Source organism: Lepidothrix coronata, unplaced genomic scaffold (assembly GCF_001604755.1).
Source record: "Lepidothrix coronata isolate B3197 unplaced genomic scaffold, Lepidothrix_coronata-1.0 Scaffold337, whole genome shotgun sequence".
NCBI lineage: Eukaryota > Metazoa > Chordata > Aves > Passeriformes > Pipridae > Lepidothrix > Lepidothrix coronata.
Genome location: NW_016690517.1, coordinates 15108 through 34576, shown reverse-complemented (window position 1 = coordinate 34576; position 19469 = coordinate 15108). Strand labels below are relative to the sequence as shown.

Genomic DNA, 19469 nt, shown 5'->3' with positions numbered 1-19469 from the left:
CACAGACTTAATTCTTGTTCTGTTTGTATGCCACAGTTATCCTCAAAGAATGAGGCACCATCTCCCTTGCACATGTTCTGGTTTAAACCACTGAACTGGATCAAAAGTCAGGAGCTCCTGTCTGGCTTTTGGAGATGGGAATTCCAAGATTTTGCTCAGATTTATGCCCATTCCATAGGGACATTTCATACGGGTGAGCTCAGCAGCCCATTTCAGTGGGGAGGGAGCAGCTGGAGGTGAGGATGCTGCTGGTGTTCTGTGCAGGGGCTGCTCCCCCAGACCCCTCCCTTGTGTTGCTGTGCCTGTTTTGCTCACCCATGGCTTATTTTATTGCATTAACTATGGACTTGCAGCAGTTTGGCTGCCAGCTGAGCAGGGGACAGAGTGAGAGGACAGAACCCCACAGCTGCTCCCCTGGCCCTCACCTCTCCACTGCTGCTGCCACTGCTGCTCTCCAGCCCGGTGACTTTGTGTGGCACTTCCCAAACTGACCCTGTGCCCCCTCCCCAGGGTGGGGTGTCTCTGAGCCCAGCCTCCCCCTTGCCTTGGACCCATGCTCTTGACCAACCCATGCAAGACCTCTGCTCCTGCACCATGGGGACATCAGTGTCAACTACAGGCACATCCTAGCAGAGAAACGTGTCCTAGCAGCGGGCTGTGTGTTTTGGGGAAAGTGGTGGTGAGGTTTGTGTCCATGGGTGTGAATCCTCAGCACAGGAAGGGCTTCTGCTGATCACAAAACCCTGCGAGCAGAAGGGTTTACAATCCACTCCCCATCCCCACCTTCTCTGCACCAGTTTGCAGGGATGAGCCTTCAGGACAGCGGGACTGGGCACTGCTGTGTCCCACAGGAGATCCCGGCTGGAGAGAGGAGAAGATCACCAAGACCCTCGCTGAGGTGGGTGTTGTCAGCGTGCTCCCAGCCAGCCTTAGGATTCCAGACCAACACGTACCTTGGAACGTTCTTCAAACACTTTGCTGTTGGGCTTTTCCATAGGGAAAATTACTTCAGTGTCTCGCCATAGCTTTGGGGGGCTGTTCCGTGCCGTGCCTCATCCTCAGCACCCCCGAGTCCCACACTGCTCTGCAGAGCCCGATCACCTTCAGTGCCCGGGGCGAGGGGAGTGCCCCCGGCCGCCCCCCGGGCCCCCACCCGCGGGGCCGCTGGTACTGCCCGTGCTGCTCATGCTGCGGTTTTTGGGTGGGTCTGGGTTTGGGGTGGGGACCAGCCCCGCGGGATCTCCCGGGTGAGGCTGCGGGGAGCGGGCGGGGGCGCGGGGGCTGCCGGCAGAGAGCGGAGCCCCCGCCCCGGCGGAGCGGAGCGGTGGGATCGGGGGGAGCGGAGCGGCTGGAGCCCCCTCCCCGGCGAAGGGGAGCGGTGGGATCAGCGGGAGCGGAGCGGTGGGATCGGGGGGAGCCCCCTCCCCGGCGAAGGGGAGCGGTGGGATCAGCGGGAGCGGAGCGGTGGGAGCGGCTGGAGCGGAGCGGGGGGAGCGGCCGGAGCCCCCGCCCCGAAGGAGGCACAGCGGGCTGGGCTGCGGATGGAGGGGAGCCGGACCCCTCCCCGGTACGGATCCATGGAGTCCACCCGGTGGCCGCCCGCGGGGCCAGGTGAGCGCGGCGGGACCGGGACGGGCAGGGCACGGCCAGAGCCGAACTTCCCCCCCGCAAATCCCCCGGCGGCTCCGGGACTCTCCCGGCACCCGAGCCCTGGGAGCTGGCGGGGAACCGGCGGCTTCACCCACCAAAAGGAGCCCCGCAGGTGCTCCCCAGACCGCTCCCGGCACCTCGGGAGCGGGGCGGGAGGAGAAGGATGAACGGAAGAGAGGGAGGGATGGATGGATGAATGGATGGATGGATGGATGAATGGATGGATGGGAGAGATGGACGGAAGCGGGAATGGAGGGAGGGAAGGGGTGGCTAGGGGAGAGAAAGGACGGAGAGAAGGGGCTGGGTGGAGGGCTGGGTGGAGGGCACGCACCGGGGGGAGAAGGAGGGTCGCACCCCGCCATCCCACTGCTGCTGCCCGGGCGGACACGGAGCCGCTGTGCTGGGAACGCCGTGACAGGGAGACTGGGGTGCCCACCCTGTCCTTCACCGCTTTCCCCCCTCTCTGACCTGTTCCTCCAGTACGACACGGGGTGAGAAGAGGGGGGGATGCCAACCAAGGGGATTGCCCTGTGCAGAGTCCCCGACCTTGCGGTGGGAGGAAGGGTCGAAGTGCTGGGCTGTGAGGAGGAGATGCGCCTGCAATCCCTCTGCTATGACGTCTCTGCGACCTCTCCCCTTCCCTATTCCTTTCTGCTACTCCTTAGCCCCTTGTACCCAAAGGGCCAGGGACAGGCAGCTGGAAAGGCAGGGGAGGAGGGATGGAGCAAATTTCTGCTCGGTACTGCTTGGCAGGGGTGTGTGTGTGGTGCCTGTGAAGCTGCTCAGCTCCTCGGTGGTCTGTTTGAAGTTTTAGTCCTTCTCTGTGCCTTTCAGCACAGTATCCTCCCCAAACCTTCACAGTCTGGGAAGTGTCTTTTGGAAACAGATCCTTGGGGGATAGGAGCACTTCCATCACCTGGATCCTCTGCTCCCAGCAGCTGGGTGCCATCGGGGTGGTCCTGGGACTGGTGGTGCTGGACTCAGGGTGCTGGGTGTGGCCCGGGCACCCCCCTCCTCGGGTGCCTGTGAGCAGGGCTGTGGTGGCTGCGGTGTTTGCTGGTTCAGTGCAGTTCTGTGAACTCCCGGCTTCCAGGGACCCTTGTGATGGGTGAGAACATGGCAACAGTCAGTGCCTGCTGTTTGAATGCTGCCCTGCTGTTTGCTCCCAGCCAGGAAACATCAGGCCAAGCCTGTGAAGCCCTGAACACAAACAGCCTCTTGCCCTGCTTGTGCTCGGGAGGTGACCCTGGGGAGGTACCTACAGCAGTGGGGTGTTGCACAGGGGCTACACCTTAGTGATACCCCCATAAGTCCTCACAAGGTACCTCACCTGTGAACTCTGGTCCTTTAGATGTCTAACGTGGTCCCACTGGTGCTGGCTGTGCCAGGGGCTGCACAAACACAGCCAGACAAGCCCCCCCCAGCTGCAGTGGGCCAGGGCAGCACATTTCTCCCTGGTTTACTAGAGGGAATGCTGGCAGGGAAGCAGTGCCATGGTTTGCAGGCTGCCAGCAGCTGTGACCTCTCCTATCTGAGCATGGTCTTGTCCTCAGGACTGGTGTGCTGGGCTGTACATTGGCAGACCTGGAGGCTCGTGTCCATCCTGGCAGGCAGGGTGGTGGTGGGCAGAGCACCCCCTCTGACAAGGCTGCCCAGAGCTGGGCCCTGCGTCATCATCACTCCCATTGTCAGGTTTGTGCAGTAAGGGCTGATTTTGAGAGCCTGAATGCCCCCTGCCTGTGCTGCTTTCAGGAGCAGAGGAAATCACAGGGCTGAGTTACAGAGTTCTGGGGATGGAGCCCCCGTGAAGAGCTCTGACCCCTCCACAGGGGGCTGTCAATCCATCGTCCAACTTTAATCATGAAGCAGATTGCTTGAAACTCAACCCTGCGCTGGTTGTTGCTGTGACTCATCTCAGGCTCGCTGCTGCCTGTCTAAATGTTTTCACCAAAGCCATGTGGAGTGGAAGTCTCTGGCTATTATACTGCTCATTAATGGAGCCACCCCCCCGGCCGTGTGTGATGATTAATTAGAGCATCTCTGAGTTTCAATCAAAGCTTTTTCCCCCTCCTTGGTTTGCCAGGTTGAAATAGTGCCAGCTGGGGAGTCTTTCAGCTCGGGCAGCCTGGGGTTGATTTCTGTGTGTGGCTGTGCAGCTGTGGGACCAAAGGGACCCCTGGGCCACACATGGGGCCATCCCCAAAGGGAGACTCGGACTGTGAGCTTGATCACAGCTTTAATAAACATCCTGCCTTGGGCAGGAGAAGAAACCTGGTGTAAGAAACCCATTCCCAGGTTTGGCAAAACCATCTCCAGTGAGATCTTTTCATCAGCTGTCTGGAATTTAATCCCACAGGAGCTCCCAGGGTCTGTACCTTTGCAACTGCTGGATGTGTTGCTGCCTTTGCACAGGTCTGTGGGGACACAGGGCCCTTTGTCAGAGCAGCTGTGACCTTCCAGCCTGCAGAGCTGAGGTTCAGGAACTCACCATCACCCCTTGTCTGCCTGGAGAAAACATCTCCTGAGCCAGCAGGGAAGATTCATGCATATTCCAATCGTGTCCATCAAAAATCAATTGTCATCAATCTCATTACATGGAATCAGAGGAAATTGGATTGGAGGAGACCTCTGGAGATACTGAGTTCAACCTGTTGCTCAGAGCAGACTTGGTAGATCACATTGCTCATAGCCTTGTCCAGGAGTTATCTTGGACCAAAGATGGAAATTCCACGACCTCTCTGATCCCTTTTCCAGTGTCTGAACAGCCCTCAGCCTTCCTCTCTCAGCCTCTCCCCCTCTGTTCTGTGCTCCATCCTCTGTCCTCTCTCAGATATTCAGATCTTGGCATGATGACCTGTGGTCCTGGGCAGATGGAAGGAATCCACACCAACAGATTTATCTTCCCATCCTGTCAGCTGCCTGTCAGTCACCTGTATGGATTTACTGTTTTGTCATGGATGGTTTTGGTGGGTGGTTAGGATGCAGAGGTGTAGAGGTGTATCTCTGTGTCCCCTTGTCCAGGTGCTCCCTCCCTGGGTTCGTGGGCTTCATTTTGCAGGAACGTTCTCCTGGCACTGCCCTCCCTTTGCTTCTGCCCTGGATTAAGCAGCTCCAGGCACATGACAGTAGTCCCAGGACTTCTCATCCAAGACTTACTGCTTTGGTGAGCAGTTCCCTGGAATGCCTGAGGGATGCAGAGTGCCATGATTCAACCACAGCACCTGAAGGCACAGCTGAGGGCTGAGAGGTTCCAGCTCGAGTCCTGCAGCCCCTGCTCTGCTGTGCCAACCTGCCCACTGCCCCCATTGCACAGGACACTCCGGGCCTGCAGCAGGAGGCTGCTGGGAAGTGTCCAACAGAAAGGGGACTTTGGGGAAGTGTGTGAGAGCAGGGTGGTCCCAGCCACACCATGTTCCCTGGCTCTGATGGGAAAACCACCCAGAGCAGAGTGAGGAGCTTTTTTGCTCTTGTGGGCAGTGCCTACGGACTGGAATTACATCCCAGGCTCCTGCTGCGGACAGGGGAAAGCAACCCAGCATTACCACCTCCTGCCAACCCAGCCTTGCCACCTCCTGCCATCCCAGCACTGCCACCTCCTGCCATCCCAGCACTGCCACCTCCTGCCATCCCAGCCTTGCCACCTCCTGCCAACCCAGCACTGCCACCTCCTGCCAACCCAGCACTGCCACCTCCTGCCATCCAAGCATTGCCACCTCCTGCCATCCCAGCACTGCCACCTCCTGCCATCCCAGCACTGCCACCTTCTCCTATTCCAGCACTGCCACCTCCTCCTTGTCCAGCACCTCCTTCCAACCCAGCACTGCCATCTCCTTTGCACCCAGCACTGCCACCTCCCCCATCCCAGCCTGGTCACCTCCTCCCTTCACGTCCACAGGCAAGGATTCACCTCTCCAGGTCTGGGATGGTTCTGCTAATGAGATTCTGAGATGAGAAGGGAGAAGAAGAGATGCTGACAGCTGTTTCAAACCCTCACTCACCCCCTGGGGAACAGCTGGCTGATAATCTCAGCCCAATGATTCTGCCAGCAGTGATCAAAGACGTTCTGGGTTATCCACCCACCCAGGCAGGCCAGAAGTGACAGCCCCCTCTCCCCCAGAGCCACCCCCGTCCTCCTGGGGCTGGTTGGCTTTGTCCTTGGCTAGTGGAGGCTGCAGTGAGCTCATACCTGTGTTTACTGGCACATCTGTACAACCAGCAGCCTTGTCATCTCAGCCTGGTCACAGAAGTGACACAGAGAAATGCAGCTTTTCCATGACAGGTCTAGAGCTGGGCTGGAGTACAAGCCCAGGGAGTGGCTGCCTACAGGCACGTGGCAGCTGTGCCATCTGCACCTTCACGTGGGTCACCTGCCAGCATCTGTCACCTGTCCCCGGTGCAGTGCTGGGGGCAGGTGCAGCCAAATATCCCAGGTGAGAGGAGCTCTGGGGTGGCAGAGCATCAGGATGCTTGGGATGAGGGACTTCTGCATCCTGGTCCCCTGGCAACCACACTCTGGTCCCCTAGCAACCGCATCCTGATCCTGTAGCAACCACAGGCCGGTCCCTTAGCAACCCACATCAGGCCCATGGAAACAAGGCAAAGGGAGGGGGTTTGTGCTCATTTGTAGCAGAGCCTTTGAGCGAGAGCTGATGGAGAGCAGTGCATCCAATCCCACACTCTGTTCAGCCCAGGGACTCATCCTTCTGTCCTGAGCAAGTGCTGGCTCCTGAGAGCGTCCTGATGGTTTAGGACAGGGAGTGATGGAGGATTCCCACACTGGCATAAGCTGAACATGACCTTTGTGTCTAGGGGAAAAGGGACATAATCTCCAAGAAATCCCCATGAGTTTTTAAGCCAGAAACAGGAGAAAATTGTTCTACAAACCAGTCACACTGACCCAAACCAGTCATATTTTCCCAGTAAGCCTTCCCTGCTGGCAGCCTTGGAAATATGCCTTGCTTTGGGAGTGATTTCCCGAGTAGTTTTACGTGATGGGTAGAGGACCAGTGACTGAAGTGTTTGGTCTTGTGCCTTAATGCTGGTCCCTGGCTACCCTATAACCCTTAAGCACTGGCCTGGGTCCTGTTTGGAATGCCCAGACCACACACTGTGACAACTCCAGTTCCCAAACATCACCTGCCTGGAAAATCCTGTTCCCAGAGCTGGTGCTTCATGGCTGTGCTTTCCCCTTTCCCTGCATGGGGAAAGTCCCAGGGCTGCAGGAAGACCCTGTGAAGATTGAAAGAAAGATTCATGTGTTATTTTGGATGTTTTCTCACAGCCTGGCTTTGCTGTAGCACATCCCAGGAGAGCCAGATTAACCTGTGTGTGATGAATGTGCTGCTGCCTGTCACTGATAACAAGCTCAGTGTTGTGTCTCTGAGAGCCAGACCAGGCTGGGAGGTGGCAGCTGGCCTGGGAGACATTCCCATGAAATGGTCTGGGAGTCACTGTGGGATCCACAGGCACTGTGTGAATCCACACAGCATCCACGTGTAAGCCTGGGGAACAACCTTGTGCAAACAGTGGAACATCTGGGTGTAAGTCATTGGCAGGGAGAGGCAGAGCTGGTGGTCAGGGCCATGGATGGGGGTTGCTGGGCTTTCATCCTGTCCATCCTTCTAAAACACAAGTTACAGCCCCTTCTTGTCTGCATTTTGCTGTGAATTCTTGCCTCTTGCCCTCAGGAAGGGACATCCCCTTTCCCTGCCTCAGTTTCCCCAAGTGGGTTACAGAGGTGATGGCTCAGCACTCCAGAGGTCGAGGAAGCTGAACTGGCCTGCTGGGTGCCATGAGGGCTCTTCCCCTGGTGAACTGGGGAGCATGGGGGGACTTCAACCAGCCTGTGATGGAAGGGGAGCAGCTGAAGGACTTTCATGTCCATGATTCCTTAGCTCTGTGCTGTGTGAGTCCAGAATTTGTTCCTGGCACGCGCTGGAGAAGGGTGCACACACAGGCTCGTGGCTCTGTGCTGAGGTGGCTGAAGCTCACATGGTTCTGGGAAAAGAGGCATTCCTGCCCTTCCCTCCAGCAGTTTTTAGCTCCCTTGGCCTCCTGCTGTCCAGAGAGGGGGAAACTCTGGAAATGTGGGGCTCTCTCAGCAGCACAGAGCCAGGCACAGCACTGGTGTGAGCAGGGTGTGCAAGACCAGCATGAAGCAGGTGAGGTGATGCTGGTTTTGGGGGCTCCAAGCCCCCGTGGTCCCTGTTGGCCTCAGCACCCACCTGGCATCTCCTGCTGACTGACACGGCTCCTGTTCCATTGGCAGAGGATGAGATCATTTCCATGGCCGACTCCACCACCACCATCGATGACATCGAAGGAGAGCTCTTCAAAATCGAGAGGATCAGGGAGATCCTGGTGAGGAGGGAGTCGGAGCTGCGGTACATGTGAGTACCTGCCCTGCCCTGGCACTGTGCCCCATTCCCAGGGGAATCCCAGCATCTTCTCCTGCCCAGTCAAGCAGATCATCCCCAGGGGCGGGCAGAGCTCAGGCTGCTTTCCACCTTGTTTTCCACCGGGAAGCACAGCCTCTCCCACTGCTCTGGCCTCACCCTCAGGAGGGGCTTTAATGGGTTATAAAGCTGCCACTGATGCTGTGAAGGTCTGAGCCAGCCTAATTCTGTGCAAACAGAGTTTATCCCATGGATTTAGCTACACAAATGTTTCCATGGTCAACCACCAGCACCCCATGTTCCCAGTGGGTCCATACTCATCCTCAGTGTGAGGCTCTTGGGCTGGGATTGGGAAGGGACCTGAGGCTGGTGGTTTGTTGCTGCTCTCTGGAGATGTGGCTTTGCCCCAGCATGAAGATCTGCAGCTGCAGAACAGCCACATGAACACAGTTTATCCTTCCACACTGAAGGATTGCACATCCTCCCAACTTCCCCTTTCCTCCTCCATCCCCTGGCCCCTGGGATCACTGGGACACACCAGGGTTGGACCAGCATCAGTGCCTGGTGCCACCCTGCATCCTGCATCTCCACTCTCAGCACAGCCTTTGCAGCCCAGTGAGGAGGGAAGGATTTTCTCCATGGTTCACTTCAATAATCAAAGCAGTTTGTGGGTAAAAAAAATCTCTAGGCCTTTCAGATTTAAGGCAATCAAATAGCCACTGTGTTGCAGCAGCACTAAACCAGCTGCAACATAAAGGTACAGGAGGGTTAAAGAACATTTTTCCTGGGTATACCAGGGGATTTTGAAAGGAAAAGGACTCATCAAAACTATCAAGTTTGCGTTGATTAAGCTTTTTAATACCACTGAATTGCTGTAGCCAGCCCAGTCTTCAGATCCCATGCTGCCAGGCCAATAGAAACCTGGAATTTTTGTACTGGTAATGGCAAAGATCATATTTCCTGGGCTGTAGCACTTGATGTGTTGGGGTTTTTATGATGTGTCTGGTTCCTCAGTGGTACCTGCACTGCAGGGATCACCAAAGCCTGGAAATCCCTGTGTAAATCCAGTGTGTGGGGAAGCTGTGAGCTGGACTGTGGCTGATTTGTAACAGTGGCCTCTTTGAGGCACAGTTCCCCCTGAACACGTTGAAAAGGATTTTTGGAATTCATAAAGAGTGTAGTTTTTCAATGCCTCCCATGGCAACTGGTGCCTGATTCTCTCTGGTGCTGTCAAAGCTCACAGATCTTGTTCTTTCTTGTCCCTCTGTTTGTTTTGTTCTTTGCCTTGCACTTGGAAAACAGAGGGAGATCACCTGCAGAAACCACATGCTGGGGTGGGCATGGCTGCAAAAATGATCCCTTGGGAGTTTGGAAGTGCTGGGATTGTGTGTCTGGGTGTTTTGGGAGTGCTGTGAGAACTCGAGCATCAGCTCTGTGAGGAGGATTGTGGATCTGTGGGGCAGGGAAGGCTGAGGGCTGGAGAAGGGAGATCCCAGACCTCTGTGTTCTGCCAGACAGGGTTTAAAAGGATGGGGAACTGGGGCTGCAAGGGCTTCTTTTCTTCCCCAGTGGGGAAAAAGTGTGATGTTCAGGGTGGTTGGACTGTCGGCCCTGGGGAGGTGGACATTTCCCAGGGTGTGCTGCCAAACTGGTCAGTCGATAGCAATCAGTGTTTTCTCCTTGTTGGAAATGTCAAACTAAAATGTTCCAGCACTTCTGAGGTGTCTGTGCTCTGGAAAACAAAGAAGCTCCCAAAATTTCTCCTTTTATAGGGCAAGAGGAAAGGTCTGAAATGCCTGTGGGAGATTCAGCTCTGCACCCACCCTCCTCAGTGCCCTGACCTGCTCCCTGGGACCGGGCAGGGGTACCCTGGCTCTGGCTGGTGCTGCAATAGGTGTGAAAACTATTGGTAGAAGCAATCCCAGCTCTAGCAGCAGCTTTCTGGGTGCTTCTCCCTGCAATCCCTCCCAAGTTTTACTGAAATGAGAGTTTTTATTATTGCCCATTTATTATTCTCACTATCGGTTTTCCCAGAATTAATTTCTGATTTAAACATAATAATATTTCAGCTCTCATTTGACCGTTTAATTTCATTTTAATTTTTCATTTCAGTAAGCCTATCACCAGCAATCAGCCTGTTATCCCTGTGTCCCATGCAGAGCTGGTGCTCTTTGTCCAAGTTCAGGGCTCAGCCACCACAGGACCCGAGAAGAGGACAAAGAGCCCTCCCTGCTCTCCATGTGCAGCTCCCGAGCACTGGCACTGCTGGACCCGTTCAGTGGGGAATGCAGACCAGGGAAAACTCTGTCAGCTGGAGCAAAAGTGTGACAGAGCCAAGAGGGAGCCCTCTCCTTCACCTGAGCTGATCCCCTCCCACAGCAGCATCTCACAGGGTTCCTCTTTGTGAGATTGTTTATTTTCCCTTCCATTTCTGGTGTCCTCAGCTCAGCTGACACAGCTGCATCTTCAGGCAGCTCCGGTAAACATGACTCATCCCAGAAGGGTGGACAGTGTGACTCAGTGGAAGGACCAGCAGGATTGTTGGAGATGCAGACGAGGCTTTTAGGAACTCCCACTTCCAAAGGGACCGGCGGCACAGCTGGGCAGGGGGGCACCAGCTCATCAGCCATGGATTATCTGCAGACACAGATCCTGCTCTGGGGAACAGCACAGGGAGGACATGGAGCTGCTGGAGGGAGTCCAGAGGAGGCACCAAGAGGATCAGAGGGATGGGGCAGCTCTGCTGGGAGGAAAGGCTGGGAGAGCTGGGATTGTTCAGCCTGGAGAAGAGAAGCTTTGGGGTGACCAATTGTGGCCTTCCAGGACCTGAAGGAGTGACAGGAAAGATGGAGAGAGACTGTTTACAAGGGCCTGGAGTGACAGGACAAAGGGGAACAGCTTCAAACTGTCAGAGGGCAGGGTTAGATGGGATGTTAGGAAGAAATTTTTCCCTGTGAGGGCTGTGAGGCCCTGGTACAGGTTTCCCAGAGAAGCTTGGCTTTACCAAGGGCACAGGCATGAGAGTTTTGAAAATAAATCAGTTTGTTCCTCTGCCAGCCCCAGTAAGCCACAAGCAGCACTTGAGCTGGTTCCCATGGAAGGGGCTGAGTGTCTGTGGTGCTCCTGAGACGTCCAAACTGCCTCAGCTCAGACAGGGCCACGTGTCCCCCCTTGGATCCAGCAGCTGATGTTTGAGTTGGGCCCACCCTGATCAGCACCTTGCTGCTGTCGTGGGGTTTGAGCCAGAGATGTTTCCATTGCCTTTGGCTTCAGCAGGCTCCTTTTCTCCTGTTGAAATGACCTTGTTTCTCAGCAGACACCTGCAAAGTTTGCACGTTTCCCCCCTCTGTTATATTTCTAACTTCTTTTAATTCTGCAGGAAGGCAGGATGAAAAGGTCAGATCCTCTTATATGGCATCCATTTTTTTATTGGATTCTACCTTTTGGGCATTATTTTTTTGGAAGAAGGAGAGACACAGCTGCTATTGCCTGGTGGGTGTGCCAGGTTTTAATAAGGCTTCACTGTCGTTAGGGCAGTGAAACTTTTGCTTTGCCAACAACCAGCAACCCAACCCATGTGGCTCTGGGGTGAAGTGGGCTCCCATTTCCTCTGGGAAGGCTGGTAAATCCATGCTCCCCACCACGGGCACTGAATGCATTGCCTTCCAGCATTAGTTGGGTGTTACTCTGGGGGTTTTGAACCTTTCCTTTCCCAGTCTTCTCCCCTGAGTGGTTTCATTTGTGTCCCTGCAGGATGGATGACATTCAGCTTTGTAAAGAAATCAGCCGGCTGAAAAAGGAGCTTCAAAAACTCATAGCCCTGCCAGGTAAGGTTTTGTGGAGCTTCAGAGAACTGCACCCTGCTGCAGTCAGCAGAAAGGTTCCAGGAAATACAAGAAGCTCTTTGGGAGCTCCCACCCCAGGATGCTCCCAGAGTCGCTGCTGCATCCACAAATGGGGCTCCCTGAGTGCCTCCTGAGATTCTCCGTGGGAGTACTTCCAGGGAGTTCTTGTCCAGGCTTGGGATAAAGGGCAGAGAAAACTGAAAAGCAGAGAAATAAGTCATTTGAGGTCTGGTAGAGGAGAAGGGGAGCTGAGGGAGTGAATCCCAACACAGTGCACCAGGGAGGATCCCAAATGAGTCAAGAGGACAAGCAGGAGACATTGTCTGATCACACCATGGAGGGACCCCTTTGGAGTTAAAAGAAGGAGAGATGCCTTCAAAGGCCTTAAGTGTGTGAAAAGGAATGAATTCTTGCTGTGGCCATGTCAGAATGTGTGTCTGTGTTGGGCAGAGGGCAGCAGCTGCCAGGGAAGGGTTCCTGCTTGCAGCCAGGGTGGGATGGGTGCTAGGGGGATGCCATGCCAAAGGGACTTGGTGATGTCCCTGATTTAGGTGGATTCACCACTCAGGATGTTGAAAAGAGGCAAACAGGCCAGGGCAATATGTGTGAAAACTTCAGCTGGGAGGAAGTGCTGCTTTGTCACCTCCCTTACCATGACCAGTGACCCTCCATGTCCTGTCACAGCTACAGCCACCCTTGTCCCTTCACAGCCCAGGAGAGGCCAAACCTCGTTTCTGTAAAGGATCTCTCTCAGTATTCAAATCAAAGCACTCACCACACAGCTCCAGGTCGGAATGAGACTGAGCAGGAAAGGCTTCCCCACAGGCCGTGTCCATCCCTGCTCATAAGGCTCTGCCTACTCCTGGGACACACTCACTCAGCCCTCAGCAAGGACTGCTTTCAGAGGCAGATGGGAGACATATCCCTGCTTATTTGTACCCACCCAAGCATGAGGATTTGGACCTGTTTCCCCAGGCACCACCTCAGCTCATCAGTTCTGTACCCGAGGTCACCACAAAGCCAAGAGTGGCAGCAAATCCTGACCCTGTCTGAAGCCACAGTGGGGCTGTGCTGTGTGTGCTTGTGAATCTTCAGCACGTAGTTGGAGCCCAAATGCTGCTTAATATGCAGGTCCTGATTAGTTTAATACAACCTGCCTGTACCCAGAGGGAGTTCAGACAGGAAAGGGAGCATCCTGCCATAAAAATGGGACCTGCTTGCAAAACAGACCCAAATCTTATGTAGGCTTTTAATTCAAACACCTAAACTAAGACTTTACCTAAACCATGGCTCAGGACCAGAGATAAACTGGCCTTTTCTGACGCTGGAGAAATGTGTCTGGCTTTCCCTCATCTGCTTCGGTCTTTCATTTCATGTCTTTTTAGCACTCCCAGATTCAGCTGAAAGCAGAAATTCTGCTCGCATCAGGGATGCTCTTTTTGTCTTCTTTCTTGCTTGACTCAGATCAGACGGTGCTGGAAAAATCCTGCACATCACTGCTCTGGAGAGAGCGTCACAGCAGTCCTCGCTTCCGATAAAGATTTGACCACGTCAGAGCTTACTCAGAGCCCAGCCAGACCTGGGGCTTGAAATCTCACCAGGCCAACAGGGCTCACTCCATACTGTGAATTTCTCTGTATTTTTATTTAGCTGAAGGAAGGCTGGAGATTGATCCATTCTGGGCTGGGCTGTTGAATTCAGACCTGAAATCTCGCCAGGCCAAGGTGCCTTCAGTAATTCAGAGTGGTCGTGGTGGGCTCTGACATCACAAGTCTGGAAGAAGGGTGCAGTGTTTGTGCAGTGGGAGGTTAACTCTGACATGCCCCACCTCGGGATTGCAGGTTGTTGATTAACTCCAGGTGCTGTGCACAGCCTGATGTTTCCCATTTGTGTGGCATCCACTTGGAAGTGTTCCTGTTCCCACCAGGCAGGTGGGAGCTGCACAGAGACAGTGCCCAGGGCCAGGTGACTGTGCATTAACTCTTCCTGGTGGAAGACCAGCAGGGGTGGCCCAGCCCCCAGCCCAGAGAAGCTTTCTCTGCCGGGAAGCTCATTCTGTGCATTCTGTGCACGAAAGCACAGTGACAGGAAAACCCTTTGTTTGCTGGGGATGTTTCTGAGTGGTTCCTCCTTCCCAGAGCCCTGCAGCAGCACCTCCACTGATCCACAGCAGACTTCAAACCACTAATCAATGCTCTCTTTAGGTCACTGCTGAGACCCAGCCAACAGGGCTCGCTCCATACTGTGAATTTCTCTGTATTTTTATTTAGCTGAAGGAAGGCTGGAGATTGATCCATTCTGGGCTGGGCTGCTGAATTCAGGCTTGGTATTAAATAGCTGCAGCACAAACAGTCAGAGTTCCCAGCTGGGGATCTCTCCATTGATATTTCCCACTCCTTATCCCTATGACTCCAATCCTCACGTATCCCACTGACCACTGTGTACCAATAGGGAGCTAAACCTGTTCATTCAATCCGTCTCTCCTACAGCAAGTGAAAATGTAAGGCCAGGTCCATGTCAGGTGTGGTTCTGTTCACTGGGGATGCTTACAGCAATTGCAGCTTCTGATGAGTCAGAAACATCGTGCTGGGCTTTTAAAATGCAGCTACAAACTAAATAAGGGGTTGGACTAGATGATCTCCAAGAGGTCCCTTCCAACCCTAACTATTCTGTGATTCTGTAAATTCATATAGGGCAGGACTTCATAGTGATGTGAGAGTTTTCCAGGCCTTCACTAACTCTCTGCCCAAAGATCTGTGGCACGAGTGGGTCCTGCCCAAGGTGAGTCTCTTGGGAGGATTCAAGTGACGACCAAAGCCGATGGATTCAAAATAGCCTGGCAGAAACTTGGGGCCATCATTGTTGCTGGGGTGGGAACGGCACTGACAGTGTTTTGGAAGGTCAGATGTAGAGGATGAGATCACCAGGAGCATGTTCAGCAAGGGAGTAAGGCCACAAAACCGGTGGATTGTTTTTCATGTCTCTGTGTGTGACATAAATGGAGGTGTGAGGTGTTCCTGGGGCATCTGCCCAGTGCTGATCATCCCCTGCACACCTGAATCCCCAGCAGGTTTCTCAGCCACATGGAGGACCTGACTCTGAGATCTCTGGACCTGTACCCCGCTCAGGGCCAAGCTGGGGCTGGTTGGATGTGCTGGCTTGGGAAATGGGTGTTAAACACGTCCCGAGGGGCCCTGTCTCTGCTCTGCAGAGCTCAGAGATGCATCTTACAGTGCTCAGCCCTGTGAAAGTTTTGGGGAGAAGCTAAAACTTTGAAGTTTGATGACAGCAGACGTGTCTCCTTCCAGCCAGGATGGCTTGGGATGAGGTTGTTGCTTATTTAGCAGCCTGTGCCTGGATCCAGCTGCTTCTTTTGCCTTGGCTTTTACCCCCACTGTCATATCTGCTCCTGGGTTGACAAGGGTGGGATGGGCCCTGTTGGTGTGTTAAATGTGTTCTCTGTGCTGCAGAGAATGAGAAGTCCAACGAGGAGAAGCAGAGGGAAGAGGAGCTGGTCCAGCAGATACACAAGCTGGTGGAAACACGGGATTTCTTGGTGGATGACGTGGAATTTGAGAGGCTCAGGTAGCTCAGTGCAACTTATTCCTTGCACTGAGGACAGTGCAGTCTGTCCTCTGATCTGCATCCTGCCTTCCCAGATGCTCCTGTTCCTTTCCTGAATGGTAACCAAGTTCTTTGTCACAGGGAAAGGGAAGAAGACAAGGAAATGGCAGAGTTCCTGCAAAGTAAGCTCTCCAAAAGCTACCTCCAGAAAGCAAGTAGGTGGTTGATGAGTTTCATTCCTTGAATTGAACCTCCCTGGCAGTTTCTCCCCTCTCCTAAGCACCCTGTCTCCAAGATTTCATTGCTCAGCCTGGGGCTGGCTTACCTGGAGACCATCTGTTGCTGTAGGAGGGTGTGGGGAAATGGCAACTGAGGGATGCTGGTGCTTGAGATCACATCGTGGAAATGTCCCAAATTGGTACAGATGTTGTGCTTCCATTTCCCTCCTGGCATTTCCCAGCCACCATGTCCTATGAGAATGGGGGTGGGTAGGTGTCCTTTCATAGCTGATGGGCTTCATCCGACCCTTTCCAACCAGCTCTTTACATCCCATCTCACCACTACCTAAGGTCACATCCTGGATGGACACCACAGCCTCTGATGGCAGGTCGCCCTTTTCCCCGTGCCTCCATCACCTTCCCAGTGCAGTGGGAGGCATTTCCAGCCCAGGACCCCTGTGGACACGCAGGAAGCACACATGGCAATGTGCCTCCTGGGTGCAGGAGCTCGTGCCCAGCTGGGTCTGAGGAGGGTCAGCAACTGAGCCTTGAGAGGAGCTCTAAGAATCAGCCATGGGCCTGTGCCCTGGTCACCAGGCAGAGCCCAATTCCTCTTTCCACAGCTCCTGTCAAAGAGAAGAAGATGACTTCCAGGGGACAGCAAACCTCGGCACCGTACATGACCAAGACAGGCCTCACCCTGCTCAAGGAGTGCTGTGGCTTCACCTGCTCCATCATGTAGCCAGTCCCAGCTCCTGGGCACAGGACATGACCATGGTGAGTGTGCACATCCTGGAAGCTGGGCTGGGCAAGAGGGGCTTCCTTGTGCTGGGCCTTCCTGGCTCAGCTGCACAGAGATGTGCCAGTGTTTTGGAAACAGGGATCACCCAAGGCCAGGCCGTGCCCGTGACACAGGACTGTCCTCTGGCTGGCGAGGGGCAACCAGGCAGCCCCTGTGCATTTGCCAGAGGTTCAGGACATAACTCATTCTAAAAGTGGTCACTTTGTAGAAGTCTCAGGGAGTGGCAGACTCATAGAGAGGTGCTCCTTACCAGTGCAGCCTGGCATGGACTTCCCAGCTCATCCCAGGAGGAGGCTGAAGTGGCCAGGTTGGATCCCCAGCTCTGCCCGGCTTGAGCTTTCTCCCTGCTCTGATGCCTGTGTGTGACTCTGCTCCACAGCACGTGCTGCCAAAATTGGTGTTTGTGGGGTGCAGACAAGTCAAGCAAGGCCTGAACAGCTTGGTGGGGAGCTCAGGTGACTGGTGAGCTGAGCTCACTCCGGCCAGTGTGCGCTGAGGACACAGGGGACCAAGTCACTGCTGAGATGAAGTTATGTCTGTAAGGATGTGCTTTACTCCAGCAGAAGTGAAATCCTGTGCTCCAGCACCACAAATCTGAGTGCAGACCTTACAGCTCAGCATGGGGCAGCTGGCAAGGAGGTGAAACCATCCACCCACTGAGCTCCCACCTTCCTCCACACCTGGGCTGCACCCAGAGGGCGTGAGCAGGGCCAGAGCTGAGCACTAGTACCTGACTGACCCCACGTGGGACTGTGTGAGAGGAAGATGATGGTAATGGAGGTCCAGTGGGTTGTAGCCTCTGTGGGAGGATACATCTCATCTTGAATATCACTGGAGACTTCCACTGTGGCCAGTGGCCTGAGAGCCAACAGTTCCTCTCGCTGGCATTGGGTGCTCTATAAGGCAGGATTGGCTCTCTGGCCATTGCAGAAGGGAGGCACCAAGGGAATCCCATGGTTGCAACTCATGGTTTCCCATCTCTTGCCTTTCCTCCCCAGGTCTCCAGCCAGATTCCACAACCTGCTCTCCTCCGAGAGGTTCAACCTCCCGTCATTGTCCATGCTTCCCACGGCAGCACCACCACCAGAGGGGCTTCCCAAGCAGGCTGGTGCAAGTTTGAGTGACCACATCAGTGGTACCACATCCTCCATGGCATCAACAAACACCACATCCCACCCGAGCTCAGCTTGGAAGGCGTGTGCAGCGGCGGCAGCAGAGGCCACGACCAAGGGACCGGTGCAGTCCTTCCCCTGGACACAGGGTTAAAAAAAGCACATGTTTGGAGAACACTGTGCTCCACCATCCAAGACATGCTGTGCCCACAGATGATTGTCTCATCCTTAGCTTTGTACAACCTTTGAGTGTCTGTGGGACGATTCCCAGGGACTCTTGGTGGGGAATGTCTCTGGTTTGGGTTTCATTGTGTTTGCCTTGGTTTTGTTGCAAGGTTCTCTGTGGCTTTGGGTAGAACCAAGCAAAGGTGCAGGGCAGTTCCTGGAGCCTGCTGAGTGCAGGGATGCTCCCTGTGGAGTTACTACCAGAGCACAGACCGGGCGTGTGCAACTACGGGCAGATGAGTTGCTTTCCCCACCTCACCATGGCTGGATTCAGTGCTCAGGTCCAAGAAAAAAGGGGAGCTGAGAACAACAGGAGCAAAATTCAGAACAGGGCAACATGCAGAAGGAAAGGAAAACCCAGCAGGAGACTGGAGGCATGGCAGGGGAAGGTGGAGACAGCAGGTGAGATGCTCTCAGTGCCAGGAGGGTGTTCAGTCCTGCCCTCCAGTGCCCCAGCCAGCGCCTCTGGGCTTGGCACCAGAGCTGGACACAGTCCTGTGCAAAAGACTCAGGGCACCCTGATGTCACCCAGTGCTCAGCCCCTTGTCCCTTCTGAGCATCCATCTGTGCTGAGGTGGCACAGCCAGAGCTGCTGGTGCCCATGGCAGCAGGACAGGAGCTTTCCTTCTCCCTGGGTGTGAAGGCCTCTCACCCCTCCCACCCTGCCCCTCTGCCCTGTAGCTGCTGTGGCTTCACTGGGTGGCCTGGGGTGGCCTCCCCTTTGGGAGGCTGCCCAGGAGCTCTTTCTGCCTTGTCCTCCAGCCAAAATGCTGACTCCCCCAGCTCAGCCCTGCTGCACTTTGCTGCAGGGTCATGAGATGGTGTTCCTGCCTGGGTCACTGGTCACCATGCCAGGGAGTTGGTCACAACCCCTGTGGCTTTTCCAATAGCACCTGACAGCACATTCACCCTTACAAAGCACAATGCAGGTGGGATCCTTCCTAGTGCAGTGCCATAAGTGGGTCCAAGTTCCTCATTGAGTCACAGACTGGTTTGGGTTGGAAGGGACCTTAAAGATCATCTCTTTCCACCCCCTGCCATGAGCAGGGACACCTTCCACCAGCCCAGGTTGCTCCAAGCCCCATCCAACCTGGTCTTGGACACTTCTAGGGATGGGGCAGCTTCTCTGGGCAACCTGTGCCAGGGCCTCCCCACCCTCACAGCCAAGAATTTCTTCCTAATATCTAATCCAACCCTATTCTCTGTCAGTTTGAACCCATTGCCCCTTGTCCTGTCACTCCATGCTTTTATAAATAGTGTCTCTCCATCTTTCTTTTAGCTCTTTCAGGTCCTGGAAGGCCACAATTAGGTCACCCTGAAACCTTCTCTTTTCCTGGCTGAACAACCCAGTTCTCTCAGTCTTCCCTCATATATCAGCACTGCCAGAGAACCCAGTGTGTGAAATCTGTTCTCTAACCTTTGCAAGGGGGTTTCCACTCCCTTATCCTTCCTGAGCAACCTCCTCCATCCCAAGACATGGATCCTACCAGCAGCCAGATAAGTCCACAAACTAAACCAGTCCCTCTGCCCACTCACAGACCAGGGTGCAAGGCCCAAGTGGGCCAACATGACACCTGCAAACGTGAATCCAGCAAACTTGACCCTGCTTTGGTTCATGTCACCTCTGAGTTTACCTCAATTCTCTCTGTTTGGAGCTT

General features: G+C 54.6%; 1 protein-coding gene across 3 annotated transcripts; it reads left to right on the top strand.

Moving 5' to 3' along the window:
* Window positions 1-767: 767 nt before the first annotated feature.
* On the top strand, window positions 768-18888 carry LOC108509137 (uncharacterized protein C16orf45-like). 3 transcript variants are annotated; one of them, XM_017838412.1, is made up of 7 exons: window positions 768-898; window positions 7919-8039; window positions 11799-11872; window positions 15361-15475; window positions 15596-15669; window positions 16296-16449; window positions 17473-18888. In XM_017838412.1, exons 2-6 carry the CDS (start codon window positions 7936-7938, stop codon window positions 16412-16414), a joined length of 486 nt encoding a protein of 161 aa, XP_017693901.1. In that variant the 5' UTR covers window positions 768-898; window positions 7919-7935; the 3' UTR covers window positions 16415-16449; window positions 17473-18888. The 3 variants fall into 3 exon arrangements, with proteins under 3 accessions (XP_017693901.1, XP_017693900.1, XP_017693899.1); XM_017838411.1 differs by lacking the exon at window positions 768-898 and adding an exon at window positions 1404-1611 and having other exon boundaries at window positions 15596-15636; XM_017838410.1 differs by lacking the exon at window positions 768-898 and adding an exon at window positions 1416-1611.
* Window positions 18889-19469: the final 581 nt, after the last annotated feature.

Bases quoted from the DNA above. Each gene is read 5' to 3' on its own strand.
- LOC108509137 (XM_017838410.1), top strand. From the start codon at position 1,542: ATGGAGGGGAGCCGGACCCCTCCCCGGTACGGATCCATGGAGTCCACC. The intron at 8,040-11,798 runs GTGAGTACCTGC...GTGTCCCTGCAG, and splicing joins GAGTCGGAGCTGCGGTACAT to GATGGATGACATTCAGCTTT. The intron at 15,476-15,595 runs GTAGCTCAGTGC...TCTTTGTCACAG, and splicing joins GTGGAATTTGAGAGGCTCAG to GGAAAGGGAAGAAGACAAGG.